This window comes from Cladophialophora psammophila, assembly GCF_000585535.1.
Source record: "Cladophialophora psammophila CBS 110553 chromosome Unknown aczJe-supercont1.6, whole genome shotgun sequence".
NCBI lineage: Eukaryota > Fungi > Ascomycota > Eurotiomycetes > Chaetothyriales > Herpotrichiellaceae > Cladophialophora > Cladophialophora psammophila.
Window position 1 is genome coordinate 1,653,372 of NW_006912927.1, and position 27,970 is coordinate 1,681,341.

General features: G+C 51.8%; 10 protein-coding genes across 10 annotated transcripts; 5 read left to right on the plus strand and 5 right to left on the minus strand.

The window, feature by feature from the left end:
• Positions 1-719: 719 nt before the first annotated feature.
• A1O5_04931 (uncharacterized protein) lies at positions 720-2,928 on the plus strand (the record flags this gene model as incomplete). The annotated part of the gene is made up of 4 exons (XM_007745535.1): positions 720-828; positions 888-1,273; positions 1,328-1,455; positions 1,527-2,928. 4 exons carry the CDS (start codon positions 720-722, stop codon positions 2,926-2,928), a joined length of 2,025 nt encoding a protein of 674 aa, XP_007743725.1.
• Positions 2,929-3,518: 590 nt separating this feature from the next.
• Positions 3,519-4,948, minus strand: A1O5_04932 (UV excision repair protein Rad23; the record flags this gene model as incomplete). Its single annotated transcript, XM_007745536.1, has 6 exons — positions 3,519-3,710; positions 3,766-4,497; positions 4,553-4,632; positions 4,697-4,769; positions 4,831-4,878; positions 4,931-4,948. The coding sequence occupies 6 exons, from the start codon at positions 4,946-4,948 to the stop codon at positions 3,519-3,521; spliced, it is 1,143 nt and encodes a 380-aa protein (XP_007743726.1).
• Positions 4,949-5,445: 497 nt separating this feature from the next.
• Positions 5,446-6,563, minus strand: A1O5_04933 (uncharacterized protein; the record flags this gene model as incomplete). The annotated part of the gene is made up of 3 exons (XM_007745537.1): positions 5,446-6,009; positions 6,065-6,420; positions 6,473-6,563. 3 exons carry the CDS (start codon positions 6,561-6,563, stop codon positions 5,446-5,448), a joined length of 1,011 nt encoding a protein of 336 aa, XP_007743727.1.
• Positions 6,564-7,039: 476 nt separating this feature from the next.
• On the plus strand, positions 7,040-9,430 carry A1O5_04934 (aminodeoxychorismate synthase; the record flags this gene model as incomplete). The annotated part of the gene is made up of 1 exon (XM_007745538.1): positions 7,040-9,430. The coding sequence occupies one exon, from the start codon at positions 7,040-7,042 to the stop codon at positions 9,428-9,430; it is 2,391 nt and encodes a 796-aa protein (XP_007743728.1).
• A 652-nt stretch (positions 9,431-10,082) lies between these two features.
• Positions 10,083-10,604, plus strand: A1O5_04935 (uncharacterized protein; the record flags this gene model as incomplete). Its single annotated transcript, XM_007745539.1, has 1 exon — positions 10,083-10,604. One exon carries the CDS (start codon positions 10,083-10,085, stop codon positions 10,602-10,604), a length of 522 nt encoding a protein of 173 aa, XP_007743729.1.
• A 678-nt stretch (positions 10,605-11,282) lies between these two features.
• On the minus strand, positions 11,283-16,532 carry A1O5_04936 (uncharacterized protein; the record flags this gene model as incomplete). Its single annotated transcript, XM_007745540.1, has 1 exon — positions 11,283-16,532. The coding sequence occupies one exon, from the start codon at positions 16,530-16,532 to the stop codon at positions 11,283-11,285; it is 5,250 nt and encodes a 1,749-aa protein (XP_007743730.1).
• A 612-nt stretch (positions 16,533-17,144) lies between these two features.
• A1O5_04937 (uncharacterized protein) lies at positions 17,145-21,313 on the plus strand (the record flags this gene model as incomplete). Its single annotated transcript, XM_007745541.1, has 3 exons — positions 17,145-17,307; positions 17,363-17,934; positions 17,984-21,313. 3 exons carry the CDS (start codon positions 17,145-17,147, stop codon positions 21,311-21,313), a joined length of 4,065 nt encoding a protein of 1,354 aa, XP_007743731.1.
• An 18-nt stretch (positions 21,314-21,331) lies between these two features.
• A1O5_04938 (uncharacterized protein) lies at positions 21,332-21,875 on the minus strand (the record flags this gene model as incomplete). Its single annotated transcript, XM_007745542.1, has 2 exons — positions 21,332-21,631; positions 21,693-21,875. The coding sequence occupies 2 exons, from the start codon at positions 21,873-21,875 to the stop codon at positions 21,332-21,334; spliced, it is 483 nt and encodes a 160-aa protein (XP_007743732.1).
• Positions 21,876-22,120: 245 nt separating this feature from the next.
• Positions 22,121-25,906, plus strand: A1O5_04939 (uncharacterized protein; the record flags this gene model as incomplete). The annotated part of the gene is made up of 1 exon (XM_007745543.1): positions 22,121-25,906. The coding sequence occupies one exon, from the start codon at positions 22,121-22,123 to the stop codon at positions 25,904-25,906; it is 3,786 nt and encodes a 1,261-aa protein (XP_007743733.1).
• Positions 25,907-26,454: 548 nt separating this feature from the next.
• Positions 26,455-27,924, minus strand: A1O5_04940 (uncharacterized protein; the record flags this gene model as incomplete). The annotated part of the gene is made up of 1 exon (XM_007745544.1): positions 26,455-27,924. The coding sequence occupies one exon, from the start codon at positions 27,922-27,924 to the stop codon at positions 26,455-26,457; it is 1,470 nt and encodes a 489-aa protein (XP_007743734.1).
• Positions 27,925-27,970: the final 46 nt, after the last annotated feature.

Genomic DNA, 27,970 nt, shown 5'->3' on the forward strand with positions numbered 1-27,970 from the left:
GCTTATATAGGCGAAGATATTGGGAGAAATGTAACGGAGGCCGGTTCTACGTATGTCTGTGAGGACCTGTGAGGACCTGTAATGTCACTGCCTGCTCGGTGCCTGTTCTGCGTCCCGAACATTTGCGCATACTACCTCGTAGTCTGCACTGCTTGGAGCCTGGGACGAACCCACAACTGCTAAATTCTCTCAGCTGGGTAGAGAGCTGTTCTCTCATCCGCTTTACAGAGACCTTCCTTGCCTGCAGTTGCCCACCAGCCTGCACAGCCTGCAGCAGCGAAGCCCGCTTAGCGCTTGGCGGGAACGCAGAGTCACGTGCATGCCGGCCGACGTCACTTTCTGGTTGGAAGCAACATCAAAAGCACTCACGGCGCAGCATCCAGCATGCAGAGCATCTCACTTCTGTCTGTCTGGCCACCAACAAACCTACCTTCTGATGTGATTGTCCTGTTGCGCTTGTAGCTCCAACAGCGCATTCATTCCACGCCCTCATACCACCCATTGCGCCCACAGACTCTCGTCGAGAAGTCGGGAAACCCACCCGTGCCACCTCTTCCCTCCTCACTCTCCAGCAAAGTGACGCGTTGGGAGACGCGCTCACGCACCACCCGGTCACAATTGAGAATGAGTTGGAGGGAGTGGCTCCCACCTTGTATAAGACAAAGAACAATGACACAGCTCAAGTCATATCCGGCACGGTGACTGCAACAAAAGAAAGAATGTGGCGGTTATTGTACTTGTTCTTGCTGTTCGTCCGTGTCTATTTTGCAGTGTCGCCCAGTTATCTTCACCCGGACGAAATCTTTCAAGGGCCAGAACCCATCGCTGGTATGTGCCGATGGATTGGACGTTTCAAGTGGTGAACGTTGCTGATGCCCTCTGTGCAGGATATCTGTTCCCTTACCCGACGCGTCAAACATGGGAATGGACATCGTCACGCCCAATCCGGAGTGTCTTCCCACTATGGCCAATCTATGGATTGCCCATGGCTCTGTTGAAATGGACGTGGGCGCAGGAAGAAGAAGGGGATCGCGTTGATCCTGCCATCATCTATTATACTCTTCGCCTTGTCATGTTTGTCCTCAGCTTCGTCCTGGAGGACTGGGCTGTTCATGAATTGGTTCGCTCCCCTCGACATTGGATCCAAGCCGTTATTTTGGTCACTTCCTCATATGTGACCTGGACTTTTCAAACACATACCTTTTCAAATTCTATCGAGACTCTTCTGGTGTTGTGGAGCCTAGTGATGATAGAGCGCATTTTGCGTGACAAGGTATGTCGCTTGTCACAACCGTTGATGGAGCATGTACTGACAGCGGCGGCCAAGAAGCGGTCAGCTATCGCGTCGAGCGCCGTTCTAGGGTTTCTTCTTGTTTTCGGAATCTTCAATCGGATTACTTTTCCTGCCTTCGTTGTGATACCCGGCATTCATCTCTTGCCACATTTTTGGAATAGGTGAGCAAAGGGAAATCTGTGCCCGACCCTGTCCCCTTCTGCCTCATTGCGCAAGGCTAACAAGGCTCAAGACCTTTCTGCCTTCTTGCCCTTTCACTTTCCGGCATTTTCTGGACACTAATTGCCATCATCATCGACACGACTTACTATTCTGGACCTGCAGCCACAAGGTCCTTTGGTGCATTGTACGACCATGTCCGGAAGAATCCAGTAATAACCCCGCTCAACAATCTCTTGTACAACACGCAGACCAGCAATCTTGCCCAACACGGCCTTCATCCGCATTACCAACATCTTCTCATCAACCTCCCCCAACTTCTGGGTCCAGCATTAGTCCTCTTAATCGCGTCCGCTTACCCTTTCAACCTTCGCGTCCTGAAAGGCATACTCTCTAACAACCGCCTTGCCTCGGCCGCTATAGGGTGTCTTTTTCTCAGCTTTATCCCACACCAGGAACCCCGCTTCCTCCTGCCCACCGTTCCTCTCATCCTGACAAGTATTCGCGTCCCCTCCTCTAAGCTATGGTCACGTATCTTCTGGACCACCTGGGTCATCTTCAACGCCCTTCTCGCACTCATCATGGGCATCTATCACCAAGGCGGAATCATTCCAGCGCAGCTCGCCCTGCCGTCCCTCGTAATACAATCTTTGAACGCCTCCCAATCGAAAGCTCACAATATCGAAGTCTTCTGGTGGAAGACCTACCCACCACCAACCTTCCTTCTCGGCTCTGAACCATTGCACCCTGCAACAAATAGGTCCCTGAACATCTCCACTGTACCTCTGATGGGATACCCTCAAAGGGAGTTGGTGTTCATGCTCATGCAGCACATGCCGACATGCGACCCATCCCTTGTAGAACGATTAATCCCGCATAGGGAGAAGACGGACATCTTTGTTGTGGCGCCGCTGAGCGCCTGGCGTCTCGATGGCTTCAACACCGCTCAAAGCTCTTCCAAGGATCTTTCTGCACAGACACCAGGCTTCAACTACCCTTCGGTCTCCAACTTCAGTTTCTCGATAGACATGAACAGTCCCCCGGCACAGTTAAGTATGACCAACCTCGCAGTCTTTCGTCAGCATTTGAATCTAGACGACTTGGATTTTGGGGATGATGGGATTTGGCCGACGTTGGAGAGAATCGTGGGCAGGCGAGGGCTAGGAGTGTGGAAGGTCGACCGTATTTGCGGGCCGCCGGAGTACGTCGATGCACATACGGGGCAGAAACTTACGACGGAACATTTAAATGCAAAGAGGGCGGAAATGGAAAGCGACGCGGCTCGTGATGAATTGGTTCGAGGGACAGATTCGTCCATGGTGTCACGGCCGCCGCTCTCATCCCCACAAGTCGAAGAGTCTCCGAGTACGACTGTGACCTCCATCAACGCTGCGGCCGAAGAAGAAGACAGGCAAACTAGTACCACTACAGTGCCAGCAGATATGTTGATGCAGGAATCAAGCATTGCGCTGTGAAAGAGAGGAATCGGGCCACCGCATGCCATTTGAGTGTCCCGGTGATGGATAGAAATACATAAAATGAAAAGCATGGTCAAAGTCAACTGCAAGATGACATGGTCCCTACTTTTGGATCTGGGCTAGAAGCACCGCATCCTGGCGGGTGGTCGAGGGGATTATTTTCATTCATTGATCCGCCGAGAGGGTCTCAGAGCGGACGGAATATGTTGGCCCTGGGATTTCAGAACCTTGGCCACCCCTTTGCCTTTGCTCCATTTCACATGAAAACTTGGCTAGACTAGCTGCAGAGGCTTGCGCCGAGAAGGAGGTTCGGGTATGGTGAGAACATACAGAGTTTGCGCAACCTTCCAGCACTTGATCATCGCCATCGTCTCCCCACACATCACGATTATCACCATCAAACGTCTCTCCCTCGTCCTCATAAGAGACTAGGTCAGTCGTCGACTCTTATTGTCACGTGTCTCGGGCCATCATTTGGCGTCGCATGCAAAGCCATCCAAAGAAAATTGCACTGCCACCAGAACTCCGCTCTCAATCTCGAATCCGAGCAGGAATGATATCGCGCTAATGACAACGAATCGCTGTGCTCACTGCTCTTCGTCATCGGGCTGCTCAAAGAGGAAGTTCGCCGCCAGTTCCTCGTTCTTGTCGCATGCGAAGTATGCCTGGATGACTTGGTCACGGGGGAAGCCGAGTCGGCAGAGTCGTTCGATGGCGTCCCGCTCCTCCTCAGTCACTTGAATATGGGTCGCACCAGGAGGGGGAGCATCTTGAGTATCCTATTATCCAGACTTAGTACTACTGGCCATCAAGGCTATGATCTTGTACACTTACCTCTGCCAGTAGCTGAAGGAATTGATCCTGATTTGAACCAATCATCTGGGCAAGCTCTGGATTGCCCTCGGCTAGTTGCTGTAGGATAGGTTCCAGCATCGCCGGCTGCTGCTGGACGAATTGCCTGAGTTGCTGGAAGTGCGGGCTGTTTCGCAAGAAGTCCATATTAGTCGACGCTCCCTGCTGACCTCCTGCGGCAGCCCTTCTTCCCGCACTTGGGCGGCCGGCTTGTGCCGCCGCTTCGAACAGGTTGATGGGCTCATCTCCAGCAGCTGGCGGGCTTCCAGCAGTTTGGGCGGGCTGAGGTGCTGGTGGAGATGCCGGATTTGCTGGAGTACTAGCCGCCGGAGTTACTTGTCTTTGCTCTGCCTGGATATTGTCGGGAATACCAGTCAAGAGATACTCGATGGCTCGGTCTGGGTTGAAGAAAGCTGCCCGCAGGGCGCGGTCTATTTCGGGTCTTGCGAATCCCATAGCCTCCATCTCGCGGATGGTTGCTTCGTTGCGGTTGCCAATCAGGAAAGCCGAGGGGTCATTAAAGCCAGGCCCGGCGGCCGGAGCCGCGGCGGGTGTGGTTTGAGCAGGCGTGGGAGTCGAGGGCGGCTGATTTGAGGTGGTCGTAGATTGGATGGGCTGGGGAGCAACTGGAGCAGCGGGTGTGGAGGTGGACGTAGAGCTGGATGGAGCAGGTGTAGAGGGACTGCCAGACTTGGCCGCAGGAGGAGCCTTTGGCTAAGGAGCCACCCGTCAGCCAAAATGTTTCTTTGGACATGGGATAACAACCGACCTTTGATATCATGCAAACAATGAAACCCTTCTCCTCAATTTTGTATGATTCAACGGTGTTGGCATCGGCGAGGACCTTACCTGTGGCGAAGTCAGTCGTCTGAAAGCCGAAGAGAGCATGGAGGAGGAATAAAGGATTGCTCACCAGCGTAGATGAGTTTCTGCTGCGAGGATTCCCATCCTTTCTCTGCGGCAATCTTCTCTTTTACCTGCGCAATCTGAGCAAATGGGGTAAGCCTGTGTTTGGTCCAGAAAATCGGGGAATGATAAAATCCATACTGTGTCTGTTGGCTCGGCGTCAACCGTAAACTTTTGCTGCTTGAGATCCTGTCATGGGTATCAGTGATTGTCCAAGCAGAGAGGGGTCAGATTTACGGACTCTGAAGGAGAGCTTCATCTTGCCCCGCCGCGCACACACACAAGCGTTGCAATTCCGTCAACTGGGTATCACTGGGTCGTGGACTGGTGTCTGCACAAGATGAGATCGGACAAACGACGTCGAGGTAAAGAAGAGGGCTTCTAGAGAGAGTGAGTGATCTGACTCGTTTGGTGGGTGCGATGCACTTGGTAAGTTGAGAAGGCAAGATGAACAAATGCGGCGAATGGGACAAGCGTGAATCCAAGGGTCTCAGGCGCCGGCGCAGGCTGGTGACGGGTGACGCTTGCCTCGCGCTGCCTGCCCGAAGCCTTGTGGAACGCTGTCCACGTGACTTCCTGGTTCCTACAAGTACATTCCTGAATAATACTAGTGACACTGAGATGAACATCTAACAGGACGAATATGTTGGTTTCGAATGCAGCGATCTCGCTATCTAAGTGACCTGTTGGCTGTAAAGCTGACGCCTTGCTCCAGTATATCCCCAGTCATGCCCCCAACACTTGAGCCCCCTAGCCTCATGGACTAGGTTCGCCCGGTGCTTTACTCTTCCTCCGTTTCACTTTTGCTGCTCCTTCAGATAGTGGCGGGTTTTTCTCTAGTAGCTTGGGGCCCTTTGCAGCTGCAGATGGATTGGTTGATGTCGGGGGCACGACCGAAGCTGCTCGCGATTGGCCGGGGGTCCCAGTAGGAGATATCTGGCCTTGAGCTTTAGTCTGGCCAGCTATCGAATTAGCATCCTTGCTCTTAGAAAATCGGAAATTCCCTGGCTCGCCCTCCAACGGCATATCATCCACATATTCCTTGCCGTATTGCAATGTCATTCGAAGAGCGTCCCAGGCCGTCCGACTCCCACCATGGGTTTCGTCTTGTGCTTCAGAAGTCGCTACGGCTTTCTCGATACTAGAAGGCTGAAGTCCTGGCATTGGTAAAGCTTCATTACCTTGTTGGGAGGAACCCAAGATAGTTTGTGCTGTCGTCTGTTGAACAGGCTTGTGATACGTGTGTCCATGAGAGACTGAAAAGAAGGATAAATCTCCCGGAGCCGAAAAGACCTTGTTGAGTGCCGATACCGTGTTCAACTATACAATCTCGGGTCAGTAAAGAGGGTATTTCGAGATCTGGAAGTCAGCCCACCAGACGATAGTTCAGAACGCTGGCAACCGAAGGAGCTTGATAGATGACGTTATTGACAATGTAGTAGTATCCCAAGACTGTAATGCTGTCGTCTCGCTCGTTCTCACGATTCTGCTTGCGAATGACCCAGACGTTGGATTTCTCAGGCCCGTTTGGCCCGTCAAAGACGACTTGCTCCTCTAGGGGATCGTGCTCGACGACGTACTGAATACCGCGTTGATGCCGCAGATTGGCTTCAAATTTGGCCCTCGTGCCTAGGATATCATTCTGGTTTGGCGTGCCTGCCCACTGCGTGAAGAGCGACTGGTTGCCCGAGACATGGTCAAAGAAAGGAGACGTTGCAAAATAGAAGAGCACTGAGGCGGGCGAGTCAGTACCCAGCCCGTTCTGATACGGATTGTCACCCACCGTTGTTGGAGTGTAGAGTTCCTCCATCCCAGGCGATCCAGTTTGGGTCGAAGTGAGCTTTCTCGGTCAGGTCGTCTTTGTGTTCGGCCATGATTGCTGATATTCGAGGGCAGTTGTTGTCATCTTGAGCGTGTCTTTGAAGATTCAGCGGTCGCTACCGTTGTATCCCTCCCGGTAAGATGCTTGGAGAGTACTCAGTGTCCCGGTGCTCAATCTAATATGTTTTGGGTACAAATCGCGAGGTGCCCATTACGGCGGAGCAGATTGCGGCGGAGCAGAGGCACGCGTGACGCCTCCGGCAAAACATTTTCATTCGCTCCCGAAATCTCTCCCCTCTGCACGAAACTTTTCCGGGATGACTCGAGACTGGGAATATGCCAGGGTCTTCCGACGGTTATTTTCGTATATTACAGCGGGAGGTAGGTCTTTCTCACTTATTTGTTTCTGCATTGTTGACGGGATCTTTGGGCGTCTCTGGTCTGGGTCTGTAACCGTTCCGCCCACAATCGTTCTTGCTAGGAAGAGGAGGAATCCCGCAAACTCGTCAGATTAACGCTGGCAGCTTCGATGACACCTCAAGGGTCAATTCTCTTTGTCGATGCCTACGACTCGTTTGCAGAGAACATAGCTGCTCTTCTTCATGAGCAGCTCCGGGTCGAGGTGACACTGGTGAGGATCGATTGTGATATTCCGGCTCAGTTCAAGCAGTCCCCTCGGACATTCTTTGCCAGTTTCGACGCCATAGTCCTCGGTCCTGGGCCTGGAAATCCCCAAAATGAATCTGATGTCGGTCTGTTCAACCAAGTCTGGGCTTGTGCCTCGGAAGACAACATTCCGGTGCTCGGCATATGCTTAGGTTTCCAGAGTCTATGCGTTCAAAATGGGGTTCCTGTCGTGCGATTGGGCCTGCCTTGTCATGGACACCCTAAGGAGATATACCATGGAGATAGAGACATATTCTGCCGTTCCGGAAGCATCATTGCCACGAATTACAATAGCCTGGGGGTCCGCCTAAGTGACTTCAAGCGGGATGGGACTCCGAGTCGTCCGAGTTCATCTGCCTCCAGCGAGAGCACATCATCTCTGCGGAGCCTGCCATCTAGGGTGTCTACCCCCTTTGAGCCTCCGAATGAGCCGCAAGAACATCAGACCTGCAATAATCTGGAAGTCCTAGCCTGGGATAAAGATGATTGGGTCATGGCCGCCAGACACAAGCTCTTTCCGTTTCGCGGCTTCCAATTCCACCCTGAATCATGCAAGTCCAGTTCAAGTTGTCACGTCGTAATCAAACAATGGTGGGACGCCACGAGAAAGCACAACTCAGCATTTCGACATCTCGTTTCTGCCCCACGGGCAACCTCTCCCAAGGTCGCGCAAGTGACGCATCCCTGCGAAAGCACCGCCCTGTCTAGAGAACTTGAATCTCTCTCAAAGACTTGCAATGGCGGCATAAGCCGCAGGTCCATACTTATACCGCGTGGGAGCGGTATCGTTGCAAGTCTGTGCCACCAAAGATCACCGCCAAACGCTTCTGTGATGCTAGAGTCTACCAAAAGGGGCAAGTACAGCATATACGCCTTCCCTGATGAATCCGGTTTGCATTTAGAATACGCTGGAGGACGCATTACCTTGACGCAAGGCTCCAGCCCTCCTACCAGCGTCATGCTTTCTCGGGAACATGTGATTGAAAACCTAGAATCCTTCCTTTCTAGCAAAAGTTTTCAAGAAGATGGTACATCTGAAATCCCATTCAGGGGCGGGTTCATGGGTTTCATGTCATATGAACTCGGGACGGCGTCATTGCATCTTGATGTTCCAGAGCAGATTCAGTCACCAATCTCTTTGCCAGAGATCAGTCTCCTTTGGGTGGAGCGCAGTATTGTCGTCGACCATCATACCGGGATGGCTTACGTGCAATCTATACGAGATAATGACGGCTCTTGGGTTGATGAAATGGTTAGTGTGCTAAGTGACACATCTGTGTCCAATACATTGGTTTCGAACCGACCAGAGACCAGCAAATTGCACCAAATTCTGTCCCCCGCGAATTTCACCCTCCCAGATCACGACACATATATTTCGCGCATTCGGGCATGTCAGTCTGAACTTCTCGCCGGCAACTCTTACGAATTATGTCTCACCACAGAAGCAACTGTCAAGACACCCGTTACCCCCGAGGCCTCCTGGCTACTTTACAACAACATTCAACAACATAACCCTGTTCCCTTTGCTTCGTTTGTCCGTCTCAGTAAAATCACCATCCTGTCCTCCTCCCCGGAGCAATTCCTCTCCTGGTCCTCTAAAGATGGCGGCATCGACATGATCCCCATGAAAGGAACTGTTAAAAAAACCCCGGAGATGACGCTCGCCAAGGCCACTGCAATCTTGTCCTCTGCGAAGGAAAGCGCCGAGAATCTCATGATCGCGGACCTTATCCGACATGACCTATACAGCACCGTGGGTCGCCACGCGAAAGTTGAAGTGGTGAAATTATGCGACGTGGTTGAGTCAGAAACCGTCTTTTCGCTCGTCTCACACATTCGCGCCCACGTTCCATTGCCTCCCGAAACGGATCGGAAGTCTGATGAATACGCGAGGGCAATGGCCAGATACGGTGTGAGAGCACTTACGCGCACGCTCCCACCAGGAAGTATGACGGGCGCCCCAAAGAAGCGGTCCTGTGAGATCCTCCACGGGCTGGAACAGAGAGAACGTGGCGTTTACTCTGGAGCAATTGGATATATGGATGTCGGTGGCAATGGCGCTTGGTCGGTGTGTATACGCACTGCGTTCTCTAATGATGACGAGAGAGAGAAGGATCCGAGTACTGGCCAAGAATGGCAGAAGTGGCGAATTGGTGCCGGTGGAGCGATTACAGTGCTCAGCGACGAGGAGCAGGAATGGGAGGAGATGGTGACCAAGCTGGATAGTGTTTTGAGAGGCTTTCAGGTGGATTGATGATTCGGGTGTACACCCCTTACAGATCTTTCGTCAACGGCTCAGAGGGTGCGATATTGGCGTGGGGCTTCAACATCGGTTGTGTTGGAAGAGGGAGAGGCTTGTGAAATACTGTCTCCGCAGAGCATTTGGCAACGTTCAACATGACAAGTGCTGGAGTCACCATTGGAAGGATTCCGTGACTTCATAGGATAGGGATCTATATTTTGGCACAATTTGGAGGAGACAGTCGACATTCTCAACGGACCATCGGGGTAACAATTTCAACAAATACGGAGCAAGTACTACAGGAGCATGGTGTGAGGACGATATACTGGTTATCTTATCCATTCAACACGGACTACAGAACAGGGAACGGTTTCATTTCAACAATCTGGTAAAGGAAAGATCCAGGAATAAGACCCGCCAATATTTGGCCTGTTACGGGAGTCTAGCAGAGAAAATCTTCCCACCGCAAGGGGATGCAGCGGTTCAAGCTTCATTGGTCTTACACCTACAATACAGCCCACTACACAGTCTGGACCGGCCCAGACTTTCTGCAGGGACTGTGCTCCTCGGGTCCCAAGCCTGTATCTCCAGGCGCACAACCTCGGGACAGGTTCTCGTTTAGCAGTTCGAAGGCAGGCCAGACAGGATATAAATTGCGGGTAGAATGGAAACTTTGCAAAGATATTGGGCCTCCCTGCACAAGAGCCGAAGAAAGAGAAAAGAGGCCCAGAACGAGAGGTTTGGCGAAATATGGTACAACAAAGAAAGTAACCCGAACAACAATTACACACAGGGCCACTCCAACTATACCGTGGCGACGCACCTGACGCGCACGGCCGAGTCGGACGCCGCCTTCCTGCTGCCACACATCAAGAAGACAGACCACATCCTCGGCGTTGGCTGCGGCCCCGGTTCCATCACGACGGGCCTGACCAAGTACGCCGGCGAAGGCGCAACGGTGGGCATCCGCATCTCACCCGACGTTCTGCAGAAGGCTAGGACGGTGGCAGCTGAAGCGGGCGTCTCAAGTAAGGGGGCGGGGTCTGTGGTCTTCCAGGAAGCAAACGTCCTGGAACGGCTCCCCTACGCCGACGTCGACGGCGGCAAGGTCCGCACCGGCGCGGGGACCATGGTGTTCTCAGGTCCGGAAACCAGGAAATGGTTGGCCTGGCGCGCGGCCGGCTAGCTGAAGCCCGGAGACGCCTTCCACCAGAGCTGGCTGGATGCCGGCATCACCCTGGACGAGATCCAGGAGACACCGCTCGCTGTCCAGAGGTGGGTTGAGACCGAAGACGCCTGGTTCGCGGTGCTGCAGCGCGAGATGCTTGCGCGGAAGTAAGAAACCGGGCCGGTGCTCTGGGGCGTGGGGCTGCGTTATTGCGACTTCTGAATATACGGAGTACTCGTACCTAGACACGCCTTCCATCCATGCGTGATACCAAGTACCATGCTGAATATATACCCATCCACACAGGATTAGTGGGATCTTAAATCCTTGATTGAAGCGTTATAAGAATAAAAGAGATAATTGGCATCGTTGGTACGGCTAGACTCTGCGTACCCCTTTCTACCTTGCATGGAGGGGAATATGTACTTCCTATTGCCGATTTTAGTCTTCTGCATACATTTACACGTCCGAATGTTTGCGGCGATTTGATGGACGTTTCAGTCAGTCCATCTTCTCTTCCCTCCAACATTCGGACGAGGGTCGTTCCTTTGTCTAGTTCCTGCACCAATAACAAAACAAGTAATCCATCGCTCTTACCGACCCGAGGGAAATACCTCGCCCAGTACTCATGGGAGCTGGAAACTCCCATGCTGAACCAAAGAACCTGCCCAAATGGCCCTCCTCCAAACCGTCTTTTCAAATCTCGACAAGAGGGGCCTCTGTATGGGTGCTCCGCTGCGCCAGCCCTTGTCCCTGAGCCTGCCCCAAAACCTTCACGACCTTGGTGAAGTATTGTGCCACGAAACCTTCGGTATAATAACTATGATCAGAACTATGATCCGCCACGAGATTGTGCGCCAGTTCATGGCACAAAATTACCCACCAGTAGACAAACGCCTCACTATACCCATCTTTTCCCGTTGGTACCATGCTTCGTTGATGCAATTGTTCGAAATACCGATAATTGCAGAATATGCTTCCGTTTCTGTTGAAGCCGATGGTCTTCCCGGAGGTTTCGAAGAAAATATTAAGTGTGCGCGGGTTCAAGGAAAACACTTCTCCCACGGACTTGATGAGGCTGGCAAACGCAGTTAAGCCAGCGGAGTGTTGCTGGAGGAACTGTGATGAATTGGTCACAGATGAAGGGGAGAGAAAGCATTGGATGCCGTCCTTGATCTCAGCAACGAAAGTAAGATCATGGGCAGGGTGCTCGTCGCAGTATGATTTGGTCTCCTGGAGAACATTGGTTTCTCCGCGACTGAACAACTCTGAGGAATTGTGCGCACGGGACTTTTTAATGGCCGTGAGGAGATTCTCCCGCAGTTGGTGAGGAGCGGTAACTGGTGAGCCGGTCGACTTGGTCTGACCACTCCGCTGGTCGTATTGATAAGGTGGAGGAGGGTCTGCTGTCTCACCGCTTGTGGCCCCTGGAGGCTCATCGTCATTACGGCCTAGCATCTGTTGAATGTGACGATTGTTGCCAAGTCCAAGTTGACGCGAAAGATTGGAGAACAGATTACGTCCATGTCTCCGTACCTCCTCGCTGCCGATCGTGACGGAGGTGCTGGGTTCTGGTGCTGTCGGTGCTTTGCTATCCGGTGAATCTGGGAACCCACCTGGGACGTGACTGAGTGGAGCTCTATCCTTCGCAGCCTGTTCTTGGGATATTAGCCACGCCTTCTGCTCCTCTTCAATCCTCTTCTGTTGCCCCTCAAGTTCTTGTTGTCTCTTACTCTCGGCCAGCCGATTCTCGGCCGCCTTTTGTCGTAGAATACGAGAGACATTGAAGCCTCGAGCGCGGAGCTCAAGCAAGTCGGTCTTCAGTAGCATTTCGAGGGTGAGTGCAGAATGCAATTTTGGTCTCGTTAGCAAGATATGGACTAAAGCCTGGCTGACTTGATAGAGATCTGGTCTGGCACCCGTGATCCACAAGGTGTATTCTCTATTGACTGCTGTGATAACCGCAGAGCGCTTTTCTGTGTGAGTGACATTTCTTCCTCGCAATGATCTTCTCAGAGAAATTGATGAGACGAGCTGAACCTGCAGATTCTTTTCTAGCCACTTTGCATCATGCTTGATATTGTCCGGGGGCTGCTCATGTAGAAAGAGTGTCGATCTTTCCAATATCTGTTTCTGTAACTTCTGTGCGGGCTTTTGATCCTCCGCCCTAGGGCCATGGCGAGCGGCTTCCTCGACTAGAGAGCTAAGCAATGGAGATCCGAGAGCAAAGTAAAAGTCTTCGAGACTTTCTTCCTGGGGTGCCGCGAGTATGCTGGCCTTGAAAAGGTTGTAATTAATGTAATCGTCAATGATGATAGCATCGTCGGCACTGCATAGTTGAAATTCGCGAATACCCTGGACCTCTTCCTCGTCAAGATTATCGGTTTCATCGACACAGCCCGCATGCTTTTCTGCCGATGATGCCGGAGGCGGGAGTTCTCTGCTTGCAAGGAGGAATGGTGCCTTCTTCATCTCTGCCCAAAGCTCCTTGTTCCTCTTCAGGATTTTGGCGCCTTCGGCCATGCTCCGGAGCAATGCCATGTACTTTTCAGCACTGCAGAACGTTGCAGAAATCCGCGCGGGCTCCTTCACGAGTATTTGCGCAATCTCCAATTTAGAAGGCTCTTGCTTCGAGCCACATTTGATAAGGAATGAGTTCGCATCAGCGCCAAAATCGACGTAATTAAAGATCTCACTGAAAGCTTCACTTTCGCCCAAAAAGCAATTTCGAGGTGACGCGTGAATTTTTGGCGCCGACTTCTCCTTGTCCTTGACGAAGATGGGGATGAAGTTCGTGTCGATCAGCCTTGAGACATGATTGATATTGATCTCTACTAGCCGGCCGGCGAAATATGTAAAGATAGCCTGAGCGTCACTGGCAGTGACTGGTGGCCGTTTGGAAAGGATATTGATGCAAAGATCCATCGGCGGATGCTCTCTAACGCCGAACTTGGTCGCATGGGGTATCCAGTCGCTTTTCAAAATATCGAAACCGAGCAGAGCAGCTCCCTCGTTTGCAAAGCACTGTGTGGGAGTGGCAAGCTGATCGGGCTTGTTCTCGAGCGGCAAGAAAGGTAGCTTAATGCTTTGATAATCGAACAAGCCATATCCATGAGCGTGATGGTGTGATAAGAAATAAGCCAAGGCTCTGTCTCGGTGGTCGAGATCGTACTTAGGTCCTTGCTTGCCCGCATCGGCTATAATCTGAATGAGTTCCCCGACTAGAGGGGTAGTTCGAAGGCCGAGAGCATTCAAGAATTTTGCTTCTGGAGTATTGCTCCGATAGGGCCCTGGCCAAGCTAAGACTGGGAGTCCGAGATCGCGCAGGTCGTGTCGTGGCTCGAACAACTCGCTTACTTTGTACCGCTCTGTGGACTCGCCACCGTTTTTGCCTTTGAGTTGCATAGGACATATCGGGGTACTTCTGAGTTTGTGGATGTCGGCTGCGGGGATATCATGGTGTACAGACGCAAGATATTTGATCAGATCGACGTGACTCCACTGTGGGTTGGTACTGCTCACAGGTTTGGCAGACTTGGGCTCCAGTGCCAAAAGGCGCTCGAACACCACTCCTAGCTCCACTGTCTTGCGAACACCCAGGCCGAGTAAGAATTTATCCTTGACATTTCCTAGCCCTTCAATTGTTGCCAGATCATCAAATAGCCTGACACTTGGAAAGTAGGCGTCACTTGGCTTTCTCATCCCGAATTTCGTGGGGATGACTGTATGCTTGGCGAGTAATTCCACCAAGGATGTCTTTAAAGGTTGGCTGAGTGAATCAAAATGTTTCGAGAGTAAAGGCAAAACCTGCGAGCTGAATTCTGCAGACTTCGTAATGTCCTGGTTTTCGGCAAGTATTTGGCGATTTCCAGACTGAGTGATGAGCCAGCGTACCCATGTCACCAACTGAAGCTCCTCCCATCCGAGACTCTCCAGCTCGTGTTTGCTCATGCTCTTCGTGAACTTGAAGGGCATCACTGACGACGGGACCGGGAAATCGACAGGTGTTCTGCTAGGATTCAGAAAATGGCGAATTTCTCCAAGCTGAAGCAAGGGACTTCCGTTTTCCTCTGGGTTGTCATCATTTGCCACAGCAACAGCCAGCAGACTTGAGATTGTAGACTTGTCAAGATTTCCATTCGTTGCTTGTTTTGTGAGCCAACCAAGGAATTCGGACACTTGTGGTGTGGTTAGAGGGCTCGATTCAAGCGCAGATTTGATGTCAGTCACTGTCACTTCGGTCAGGAGACCAAAGTCGACCAGCTTAGACACCAAAACTTTGGCTTCAGAGGCCAGTTTCTCAGGCAAGATTGGAATACCCTCCATGAAGCTCATGTCTTTCGGGGCAATACGAACGTCATGTGTAAGAAGTACTCCGCATGTAGAAACCACCTCAATAGCTGCTTTCTTGCTGCATGTCCAGAATGCATCTTCCAGGAGCTGGCCTATCGAAGACGAAGGAGTGGACTCTCTGAAGGTGAAATTCTTGAACGTCGTGATCGCCTCGTCCAAGAATGGACTGACTTCTTCCATGCGGATCTTTGATTTGCCGTTGGCTTCTCGCAGGGTCTTTTCCTTGAGTTCTTGCATCTCACAGGACCATGCAATCCGACAGACAATGCCAGCAGCACGAAGCATTTCCGCATTCCACGTCCTCACATATCTGGCATTCAGATCGATAGCCTCACGTTCGACTGTTGGAATGACCGAAGGTGCCGAAATGTGCGCACTCAGTCCGGTCGTCTGATGTGTGGGAAAGCCTATGAATATCTTTCCCCCTCTGCTTGGAAGAACCGTTCCAAAGACATCACCAGCAACAGACGCCTTGGCTAGGCTGGCATCTTCAATATATGGGGCCGTCAGGATGGCGAGTTTTGTGGTTTTTGGAGGTGGTTTCTTGGTTGCTCGCTCCAGCTCCTCATTGAATTTTTGACCGGTAAATGTCTTGATGCTCGCTGTGTTCACATTAAGGAAAACCGTGGCAGACACTTTCGTCGCCAAAGAATCTAGCTCGACTGAACGGTCAGGTCTGACTTCCGCCTGGCTCTCCTCCTGCACAGTTCCTGCTAATCGCGAGAAGAATTTGCGAAGAGATGGCCCGGAGTCTTTCTCAGTTGACCGGACTGTGTCCTTTTTGGCTTTCCAGCCAACGACACTCATCCAATGGCCATCTATCTGGGCAATTTCTTTTGAAACCTTGGTAATCTTCATGAAGCCCTCGCTCGTTTTGGGCTCAATATCACGGGGAATTGGCACATCATAACTTGGGGATGTCTTCTTTTGCAGCGAGAGGAGATTCCACTCGTCAAGCCAAAGCTCTATATTCTCCAGTCCAACAAATGTGAGACTGTTCGCTAGGAACTGTGAGAGAGGGAGTAACGGAGGGACTGGGGACGTGATATCCCGGTAGTCTAGGACGAAGTTCGTATCCGAAGAAGTTTCGGAATCCGGTAGCTGTAACCGTCTCGTGAACAGCGAATTGTTCTTCCAGAAAAATGCCATTGCCTCCTGTCCCGAGGAGACGAAAGGATTCTCGCAATCTGCGAAGGTCGAATAAAACCCAACACCAAACGCACCAATTTTGGTCTCATCTGGGTTTCCTTCTGCAATTCGCTTCAGCCTATTCCAATCGTTCTCGCTGAAAGGCTGGCCATTGTTTGTGACGACCAGTCTCTTCAGTGTATGATGTAGGACCGTGTGCTTCAAAAGATTCGACGGTGAGGAATCAGCGGGCACAGGGACGGTGGCTGACGGGAGGGTCTCGAACTTGATTGTGATCTTTGTTGCCGAAGCGTCTGCGGCGTTTTGTAGCAATTCCCGCAGGACGGTCCATTCTCCAGAGTATCTGGCCAGTACTTTGTCTATCAAGGCCCTTGTATTGACTGTTACTGCCTCTTCATCTGCGCCAGAGCGCAGCGTACGTGCACGAAGGGCGTCGAAATCCATTCTGCTGCCACTTATCTCAACTGCCTGTGCAGGCGTGTTATTCTGGGACAAACGGCGGAGCTGGGACAAGGGAATTCGCTTTGGAATTAAGGCTTACAAGCCTTGGTGGCGAGGGATATCATCGACGTGAATGGTTGATCCACATGGAAGAGGGCTCTCAGGAATAGATTGAAGAGGGATAAGGCCCCGGGTGCGAATGAGCGATACAGAAGGAGAATACGTGCGAAAGGCAAAGAAGAATGGAGAAACAAATAGCGGCTGATTTGTTGAGCGCTCATGCAGGAGGGCACAAAGTCGCGAGGCTGCCACAAGGCTGACGTCGTTGTTGTCAGGGCATTGCGCCTCACTAACCCCTTGCCCCGGGCGCCACAGCACCTACTGGGTACACCGGCGGGCAGCCAGTGCCTCCGCCACAGCACGTGACAGAGTTTGCTGCTTACCTAAGCCTATCAACCTCGTTTGCTGTCCGCCCTTTTGTTTCTCTTCATGCAATGCCTTCTCAACTGTCGCCATTGATGACCGAGCTGCTGAACCTCGACCTGTTCATTTCGCCCTATGCCTCGTTGAAGCAAGTCGCAACGTGTCGATTTCAACCGCGGTCACCATGTCATCATGGGCTATAATCCCTTTCTACCCACAGCTCTCGCAAGAGTCAACGTGTTATGTGTCCCAGCTGGGCCGATAACACCAGATCGCTTCCAGAAATTCATCAAATATTTGCAGAACGCTGCGACAGCCGAACGGGAGGTGGTGGAATCTTCTTCATCTGCCCAAGGTACGCCCAACGGGCCCTTGCTGAAACGTTTGTAACACTCATTATTGGGCGGCAGTTGCGGAAACATCACGGGCAGGAGATGGCTGTATCTTGTATGATATTTCAGCCAATCAAGACACCAGGCGGCCGCATCTTTTCCCTTTCGAAACGAACACGCGGTGCCAGATGCTCCTGGGGCTGATTGACGGCGAAAGAGTTTCAAATGTGCCTGCCGATGCCTCAGAAGCAAATGGCGTGGCCCAGGACAACATCTCGGCAACTCTTGACTCTATCAGAGTCAGTTTTAGCGAGCATCTGACCTCACAACCTGGACTCGTCGTCCGTTGCCTCGTTTATTGTGGCACAGAAGCTATCAGTCCTCTTGGCGATGATGTTCTCAGCATGCCAGATTCCGAAGCTGAGAATACCGCCAGAGCAATTTTGGCCAATCTTTCGCGGCAATTGCTGGACGGCGTCAAACTCATTCTTAATGACTTAAAGGACCAGCCAATCAGCATGGTGCCAGGTGCGGGCTCGCAAACTCCTCGACGCACCGGCACAACCCCAGCCCAAGCAGAGAGAAGCTCAACTCCTGTAGTTACAAGGTTTCCAAGCCCGATGCAGACTTCCAACGGTTCAGAGCAGCAGGTATTGTTACCCTGGCGTCATTTGCAGACAGCTGCTAACAACTGTTGAGAGCGATACGTCAAGGGGGCGATTCAACGTCATTCAAGGCATGTTCTGGCTGCAATGTGGCTTTTGGACTGACGCAATGAGCGTCCTCTCTGAGGGAGCTTCCATTGCACAAAGCGGCCACGACCATCTCTGGCATGCAAAGGCTCTTGAAAATCTCCTTATCTGCATGCTTCTATTATCTTGGTCCGGCCTCAGTTTCACTGTACCACAAGTCTGTCGTTCTCTGCCTAACAGAAGCGGTACATTTCAAGCTGAAGTTGCGCCGCGGTCAGGCGACTCACTGAAGATATTAGCTCAGTTACTACCACCAATGGTTGAAACCGTCCTCGAACTCTACGCCAAAGTGGCGAATTTGGACCTGGGCGGGTCATTGCAAGATGTCTTGAGGGAATGCCGCGTCAGACTTGTGAACATGCTGATTTTTGTCAAGCGCGCCGGAGGTGTGCTAAACAGACATGGTTTGAATCAGATTGTGGCAGGTGACAGTATCGTATCTGAGCAGTCCGTGCATACCGATGGAGAGCCTGTTGCGATCTCTAAAGCTGGGCTTGCCAATATTCTGATCGAGACACTTCAAGAAGCTCAATCGAGCAGAAATTTATCGCACCATACGAGTATCTTGGTTGCAATTGCCGCCAGTCTGTCGATGCTGGGATTAGATCGCAAACACGCCTTCTATATCAAACAGTTGATGCAGCAATTCGTTCCGAAACTGATTGAGGCGAGGAAAATCGGGGCTTCCGAGGCCGGTGTTCATCCTGCTGCCGGGCTTCCGCCTCTTGCACTTCTGGGTATTCTCCCGGAGATGATGGTTGGCACGAGGGCCATGTTGAACCTTGCAGCTGGAGCATACGGGGTTCCTCTGCCACCAATCCCCGAAGTCGCGCACAGAATACCTGCTGATCTCAATAGCATCCATGATAGACTCAGAATATGGGCTATCGAACATAGTTCAGGAGACGTTATGCTGAAGCTAGAAATGCTGCGGACGTGTGTAACTGTCTGCGAGGCCTTGCCCGATATCCCAGCCGGGCTCCATTTCACCTCAAATGTTCTGCGCGGGGCGAAACAAATCATCACCATGCCAAAACATCCAACTGAGGAGGTTCCATTGGTCTCTGCGGAGGAGCAAGTACGCCTACTCGACAGTGTGAAACGTGCCGTCTCAGCAGCCTCGCGGTTAGGTGCAGAGGGCTACCGTGCGGAATACTGGGATGATTTTCTCGTTCGAGATATTCAAGTTTTTGAACAAGGTACTTTTGCGAAACTAATTGCACACAAGCCTACCGATCTCGCCATACGTGGGAGTGGGCTTGTCGAAACGGTACGGGATCCATTCATATACAATCCTTTCTCGAAAGACAAATCCGTCGCGGCGGCTCCGGTCCTAGTAGCAGGCGAGCTAGCCGTGTTTACTGTCCTTCTTCAGAACCCGCTCGAAGTGGAGATTGAAATTGAAGAAATTGGCCTCCTGAGTGAAGGATGTGCTTTCGCTCCCTCACGCCACAGCATCGTGCTGGGACCCTTCTCGACCCAGATGTTCACACTCAGTGGCACCGCGACAGGAAGCGGTGACCTACAGATTATTGGCTGTAGAGCAACCATACGCAACTGCTACGAACAAGACTTCCTCACTTTCCGTGGTGATTGGAAACTTTCAGTGATGCCGAAGCAGAATGCTGTTGGAAGGGTCAGATCCAGAAAAGAGCAGGCGAGTGATAATGAAGGGTCCACGACATATGCAAACTTCCCCTTGAATCCACCAGCAGCGACGCCTCTGAAGCTCCAGGTCATTGGCTCTCAACCTCGACTGGTTGCCAAATCAAGCAGTCTGAGTAATCCGGCCGTTATGCTGCTAGAGGGAGAAAGCCGTGTTTTTGATCTCATGCTAGTCAATGAAAGTGAGACCGTGGGAGCAGATTTCGTTCTTGTAACGACAGAGGACTCGGTCACCGCAAGACTGCAAGACGCCCTTAACAACAAAGATCTTAACCCGGCGGAATTGTACGAAATCCAGAACCAGCTCACGGTGCATCCAGCTGTGGATATCAAAGATCAGCGCGACGAGGACTCCTCCAAAGTTCTGGAGCCTGGCCAAAGTATTGCATACCAAGTGACAATCTTTGGACGAGCTGGCCTCGTGAGCGCTACTGTACAAGTAAATTATGCGTATCTTGGGTCACCATCATCAGAAGTGAAAGGGACTTTTTACACCAGACAGATCCGGTTTCCGATCTCCGTCACGGTCAACGGCTGTGTGGAAATACCACGATGCAACATCTTTCCAATCCACAGTGACTTCAGCTGGAATTCGGGTATATCTTCAGACGAATCAACGGAGCTAGACGCCAACAGTTCCTCAGGCATCTCAGGCATTTCCATGTTATCCAATTGGCTCCAGTCTCAGCCTGATGCAAGTCGATATTGCATTTTGTCCCTGGATCTTCGGAATGTCTGGCCCCAACCCCTTCACATTGAACTCCAAGCTCGAAAGTCGAATTCAGAATCTCTTACCGGTGAGCAGCTCTGGGAGGGTGCGTATTCAGTCACTGAGACACTGCAACCTGGACATATCAGCCGAGTGATTTTGTTGGCCCCTCGGCTGTTCGTCCAAGACCCTCATGCACCAATTCCTAACCTAGACACACAGAAACAATTTGTGGTAACAGCATCTAAGCTGAGTGTGGAAGCAGAGGCAGCATGCCGAGAGTCCTTCTGGTACCGCGAAGAGCTACTCAAGTGCTTACGGGGCACATGGCAGGAAGAAGGCTCAGTCAGGCACGGAGAGATCGATTTGAGAAAAGGTGTCAGATTGAGTCCACGTATGGTGGATGCGCTCAAAATCGACCACGTTGAGATTGAATTCGCTGTCAGACCACACGAAAAGACTGAAGAAGTCGACGGTAATGGAAAGACGGCCGTGTCACAGATCGGGAAATCACATTTTGTCGTCAAGACCGAGGTGTTCGCGACCCTGTCAGCCACAATCCACAACCATACTCAAGAGACGCTGCGCCTAATCCTTCGTCTCCAGCCGGCTCTTCGACATCAACCTCATAATATCGCCCTGGACCTAACAAAGCGGTTCACTTGGACTGGTGTGCTCCAGCGTGCTTTGCACCCCACCGTTGAGCCCGGGGGTGTTTGTGTGGCGGAGCTAGGCATCATCGCGCTTGTTGATGGGGAGTATGAGATTAACGCGTCTGTTGAAGAGATCAGCCGACGCCGCACTCCAAAGACTGCGAAGTCCTCAGAGGTGCCAGGTGCAGCCATCGAAAGACGCATTTGGCATGCTAGATCACCATGTCTGATCGACGCCATGGGGGCGTGATCCTCCAAATTCAAGACCTTAGAGGACTGATAGAACAAGATCAATGATTTGCAGGAAGACATCCCTCTCAAGTTCGACTTTGGCGAGCCCTAATCCAAGCATGAGAGCACGACTTTCGTCGGGTGTCTTGGTGACGATTGCATCAGCAATTTGCGAAGCGTATAGTTGGCCCATGGCCTCGCGCCCGGAACTACCAGCTCCCAGCAGCGTTTGCGGCGAAAAGCGAGTTGATGGAAGTAAGGCGTCGTCCCCGGAGCGGCTTGTTTGGAAGTAAGGATCCGAATGAGTAGGGTTGTCACTCAGGAGTGGCACAGTAACCTTGTACGCATATTAGCACATCACCAAGGAGATAGCTCAGTAGTCCTAGAGGGATATATACCCATTGGCCTAGCCTGCCATTCTGCGTTATTGTGATCATGATTTTGTCCGCAAACGAGATGTACATGACATCAGTTTTAACCCCGTTTACTTCTCCTGCGACTTGCTTCGTAGGTGCAGGAAACGGTATTGTGACCTTCGTGTCATCCATATCTGCTATGCCGTAGTCCTGCGGTAAGCCCATACCGTCTAAAGACTACATGTAATTGGGAGAGCGAAATGAACTTTTCACGACCTGATATTCAAAAGTCCCACGTGACTGTATTTGAGTCCTTCACCGCCTTAAGCTTCACCGCCCATGTTTTCTGCCAGATTTTCGGGATAATTTCGATGCACAGACAGATCCCTTGCGATGCGAAGGATTTTGTGAAATTGTTATTGTCACAGGAAAAGGCTTGATGGCCTCGAAGATCAAGGGCCCGGCGTAAAATGCCTCGCTTCGTACCCCGCCAGCGGAAGCACAAAGTGCTCGCCCGTCAACAAGCACAAGCTGGGCCATCCCCCACTAACGCCGCCCTACATCAGTCCAACCAGGAAATCATAATACCTCAAAGCAAGGTGGAAAGAGAAGTCAGAAAGGAAAAATTGAGAGAAGAATTGAGAGGTCAGCATCCAAGTATCTCAAGAAAGAAACAAAAGAGATTAGACAAATACATTGAGAACAAGTTGAGGAAGGATGAGACATTAGATCTGTTGCAGAAGTTGGAGAAAGAGAAGGAGAAGTATGACGCTACTGTTGCAAAAGGCTCCGGGGAATTGGGAAAGCGCACGTATGGCGAGTTTCTGAATGACACAGGGCCAACTCAGAAGCGTCCGACACAGAAACCCCCTCAGGTGGAAGACAACTCCGATGTCGACAGCGAGGATTCCTTTGAGGCTGAGCACAGGGAAGCCTTTGACGAAGAGAAAATGCCGAAGGAGCCTAGAATACTTGATGGGCATATTCATGTGAAGGGCAGCGGTCTTGCGCACCCGTTAGCACTCGACGGGTATGGATTGCCCATCATACAGTCTCGAAAGAGCAAGAAACGGAAACATCCTCGAGACGCGGTCCCGGTTGAACTGCCCTGGGAAGGCTTCGACTCGGAACCGAGCGAAGTTGAGCACGATCCAGAAGACGAGGATCTAGAAGAGGAAAAGGGTTCCATTTCGGAATTTTCTGGGTCGTCGAGTGACGCAGAGGATGATTCGGATCGCGAAGACGACACTGAAAGCATGTATGAGGCAACCGAGGACGATGATGGTGACAATATTAGACCAAGGAGATCAGCTTTCAAAGCGTGGGCAACTCAGCAATTAAATCAGTCTATAGGGCACACACCATCTTACACAACGAGCGAGGGACAACTCTTACCTGTTCTCAAACCTGCCACAAATCATGAGACGCATCCTCCCAAACCTCCGGTGACGGCTTCGGTATCAAATCCTGGACCCAATCGAAAAGCCTACGCCGTTTACGTTAGTCGACCTGAAGATATACAACAGGCTCGATCCCAACTCCCAATTCTCCAACGAGAACAAGAGATCATGGAAGCAATTCATAATAACCCTGTCATAATTGTCAAGGGCGATACTGGAAGCGGGAAAACTACACAAATACCACAATTCCTCTTCGAAGCCGGCTACGGGTCACCGGAGGGACCAACTCCAGGCCCGATTGGAATCACCCAGCCTCGTCGCGTTGCTGCCGTCAGCATGGCTAAGCGGGTGAGCACTGAGCTAGGACAGCATGGGCACAAAGTGTCATATCAGATCAGGTTTGACAGTACCGTGTCGTCGAACACCGCTGTCAAATTCATGACAGACGGCATCTTGCTGCGCGAACTCTCCGAGGATTTACTGTTGAGGAAATACTCTGTGATAGTTGTTGACGAAGCGCACGAGAGGAGCGTCAACACTGACATTCTGATTGGAATGCTAAGCAAAATCGTACCAGCACGGATGCAGAAGAATAAATTCAATCCAAATCCGACGCCCCTCAAATTGGTCATCATGTCTGCTACACTCAACATCAGTAACTTCTTGCACGAGAAGCTGTTCTCTGCGTCACTACGACCTCCCATAGTCGAGGTTGAAGGACGCCAACACCGCGTAACAACACACTTTGCGCTAAGATCAAGAGCAGATTACGTTGAAGAGGTGATCGAAAAGGTCAGACGAGGTCACCGGAAACTTCCCAGGGGCAGCATCCTTGTTTTCCTGACTGGTCAAAACGAAATCAAACAGGTCGCAAATCGACTGAATGCACTTCTGGGCCAAGAAAATAGTAGCAAGGGACGGACAAACGTTCCTCGAGTAGAAATTGCTTCGAGCGAAGCGCCACTCGAAACCGAGGATTTCGAATTCGGTACCGTGAAACCGGACGAAGAACAGGACGATTTTGAAATGGAGATTTTGACGCACTCAGAAGACGAAGCGGAAGAAAAGGAGTTTGATATTTCAGATGATGAGGACGGACAGGAAGATGCCGCAGCCCCTGCTCAAGCTCGCGAGCATTCAAAGCCAAAAGATCCATACACTTCTATCCACATTCTCCCCCTCTACTCACAACTGCCCACCGCTGAACAACTAAAGGTATTCGAACCGCCACCTGAAGGGGCGCGGCTGATCGTCCTTGCAACCAACGTGGCGGAAACGAGTTTAACCATTCCCGGCATTCGCTATGTCTTTGACACAGGTCGCAGCAAGGAACGTAAGTATAATCTCGATACGGGCGTCCAAAGCTTCGAAATCGACTATATCAGCAAAGCCAGTGCACAGCAACGTGCCGGTCGTGCAGGCCGTACAGGACCAGGCCATTGTTGGCGGCTATACTCATCAGCAGTATATGAGCAATTCTTCCCAGATCATGCTGAGCCAGAGATCCTAAGGGCACCCGCCGAGAGTGTGGTCCTGCAGTTGAAGGGGTTTGCTTATCCAAGACCTATCGCTGACTTCCCGTTCCCAACGCCGCCAGTTGCCCAGACTCTGAACAAAGCCGAGCAGTTGTTGAAGAACCTTGGGGCACTGACGATTAGCGGATCGATCACGAATCTGGGGAGACAACTGTCTATCTATCCACTCTCACCTCGCCTGGGCAAGATTTTAGTAGCGGGCATTAATGAGCTAAACCTGCTGTGGCATATTCTTGCGCTCGTCTCCGCTCTAGCTGTGCCCGAAATCTTTGTCACGGAAGCGCAGTTCCATCTCACCGATGACAAGAGCATGGCAATAGTTTCATCAGCTGGTCGTGAACAAGATGATGGAGGAGACGACAAGGAAGTGTACATGATCGAGAAACAACAGGAGGATAATCGCCGTGAGAAGCTACGGCAAGACTTTGGCCGTGCTCGCGCGACGCTGAGCAAAAACGACAAAGCCTCCGATGCGATGAAACTCCTCACCGCGGTATCTCTCTACCTCGACACCTCTCCGCCCAGCAGAGAGGTGCTGTGCAAATCGCTCTACCTCCGGCCTAAAGCCATGGCCGAAATCGCTCAACTGCGTGATCAATTGGAACACCTGGTCCGAATGAATCATCGCAGCACAATCACCGGTGAAACACTCTTGAAGTCGCGGAAGAACAAAATCTCCTCAAGCAAGACGATGATCGCACAAATCAACACGATCGCGGCATCTGGCTATCTCGATCAAGTCGCAATCCGCTACGACAAGGCACCGCAACCTCCGTCAGACATACCGTTAAAACCACGACGGGTGATCGACGTGCCTTATCTCCCGCTAGTCCCTCTGCACGACCATGCGTCCGCCCCTCTACATGAGAAGGCGGTGTTTATCCATCCATCCTCCGTCCTGGCGAGGGCGAATATCAAGGACTTGCCCGAGTACATATGTTACAGCCACCTGCAACGTTCGCAGGCTCACACGGTCGCAATCACGTCATCATCATCTTCGTCGCAACCAGATAAGAAAATCCCCGAGACGAGAATGTTCCCGCTCACCCCTCTCACTTCAGCGCAGCTGGCACACATTGCAAGGGACACGGCCCTCATAAAATACGGTAAGCCAATCCCTCGGAGCAAAATCGAAGATCTACCCGGCAGCACGCCCAAGAGGAGGGAGTGCTGGGTTACAGTAGACTTGCGCGCAAGTAGTGGTGGTGGCAAAGCCGCAGGTGGTGCGCTGGGCTGGCCTCTGCCGCCGGTCAAGGTCAGGCAGGTCATGGATGTGAAGAGCCAGACCGGGTGGAGGGTTGAAAAGGTGCTGAGTCCCTGAAGCCCCCCTCCCCCTTCCTTTCATAAAGGGAAGGGAAGGGAAGGGAAGGAATTTCTCGGGAAAGCAGATCCAGTGCCCGAGAAAGGATTGGGTTAAGGTCTGTGTAGTTACTCTGTACTCTGGACAGAGTATATCCCCTTGTTGCGGTTTGTATGATGTGAATTGAACGCTCGCTTGGATGATGTATGATTTGATTGAATCAATGATCTAGTGAGTGCTATTTCCGCGAGCCCAGATGTCTGGCCAGCTGGCTAGCTATGTACAGAGTATCTAGCTCCCATGGCATCATTGAATGGCGACTTTTGAGACCTCTTTTGCCCAACTTTGTACAGCTTTCCCGCGTATGTCCAGCCGACTATGACAATCTTCGGGAGACTAGATAGATCCTTGTACATGAGTCTCTGATGTGAAGCAGATCCCGTCACGGTGCGGTCGACAATTCGATATCTCCCTCCCCCCTCCGCTCTTTGCCCCGAACTCTTCCCTCTCTCACGCTCCTTGCTTCTCGGCAATCCGGGTACATCGTGGTCGATGACCCATGGGCCACTTCAGCCTCGTGAGCTGCTAGTCCGGCGTCGGGTCCGCTTCTCCCTCTCCTCTGCCGGCACCATCTCTTCCAACCACCCGACGGCTTTCTCAACCCTGGCTTTGGCAGCCTCCATCTCCTCCTGCAGTTGCTCTTCATTGAACCCTTTCTCTTCCGTAATCCACCACGGCGCAGTGTTGATCGTGGTGCGTAAGAGGAGCACGGCTTGGTGAAATTCGCCAGTCCCAAACTCGAAACATTTGTCCCCGGCATTTCCGACGGAGGATGGCGGTGGGATCTTTTGTGCCAAAGCATCTGGCAAGGCTTCACGGTCCTTCAACTCGGACAAGAAAACAGCGTACTTTTTGATCGGCCACTCCTCCTGATCGTTTTGAAGAGTATTGGCGAATTCCACTTCCTTTGGGAAAAAGCCCGCAAACTCGTAATCGATGATGGCTGAAACCTTGACACCACCAGATCCGTCAGGCAAGACAAGAACGTTGCGAGTGGAAAGGTCGTCATGCGTGAATATCATTGGTTCAACGCCGTCGCGAAAGATTGGAAGTTTTGGAAGTGAGTTATCAACCATGCGCTTCACCAGCTCGTGTACTTCGTCCGAGGTATGAGCATAAAGCTTCCCGTCCTTGAGCCGTTTCAGAGAGTTTTTAAGCACGAAGGTGTGATACTTCTCTGATGATGTCAGCGGAGACAGTGGAGGATTGTTGGTTATGAGTCCATCAATATGGACCTCGTAGCCCGGCAGAATGGCCTTGTCATAGCGTACGGCGGCAGGCTGGGGAGTCGAATTGCTCCTAACAATTCGCAGATTGCCTACTGCTTTTGCTGGGGGAAGGTTCTTCCGCCATGTAGCCACATGCACAGCAATTTGGCGCATCAATTCATCTCCGGCGCTGCCTGACAGTTCATCTGGATTGATGGGCCTTCCAGGTTCGCGTGTCATCAAGATCCAGCCTTGTCCCTCGGTGTCCTTGCGAACATCTTCGATCGGGACGCCGTCCTCAGCTTGGATCGCTAGGACTGGAATGTTCTTTGGTTGCGTGTCTCTGAAGCCGCGGGGATATTGAGGCGTCCGGACCTTCTTGCCGTCGTCCGACCAGGCAAGCAATTTCGGAGCCGGGATGGACGGGCAGTACTTTTCTAGGAGAAGCAGGCCGGCAGCCTCATTCTGGACTTTGTTTCGTCCGAAAGGATGACCGGCTATCTTCAGCACCAAAGTTGAGGACTGGATCTGGGTCGCTGTTTTGGTCACTTCAACTTCATTTCCGTTCCACTCGGGTCGCAGGACGCGAACAGGTTCGGTGAGGTTGACAAAGTAGATTCGGTTGTTGAAGGACTTTCCCGACGGCAAGTGCTCGATGATCATCTGATCGCCCTCGACAAAAGGAAGACATCTTTCCACCACGGTCTTGATCTTTTCGTCGGAGAAGTACACGTCATAGTTTGGATTAGAGCGAGGCGTGGCTCGGTCCATGCTTCCAATGAGATCAGGAGGGGTGTGTCGCAGCCGAAGACTCTGG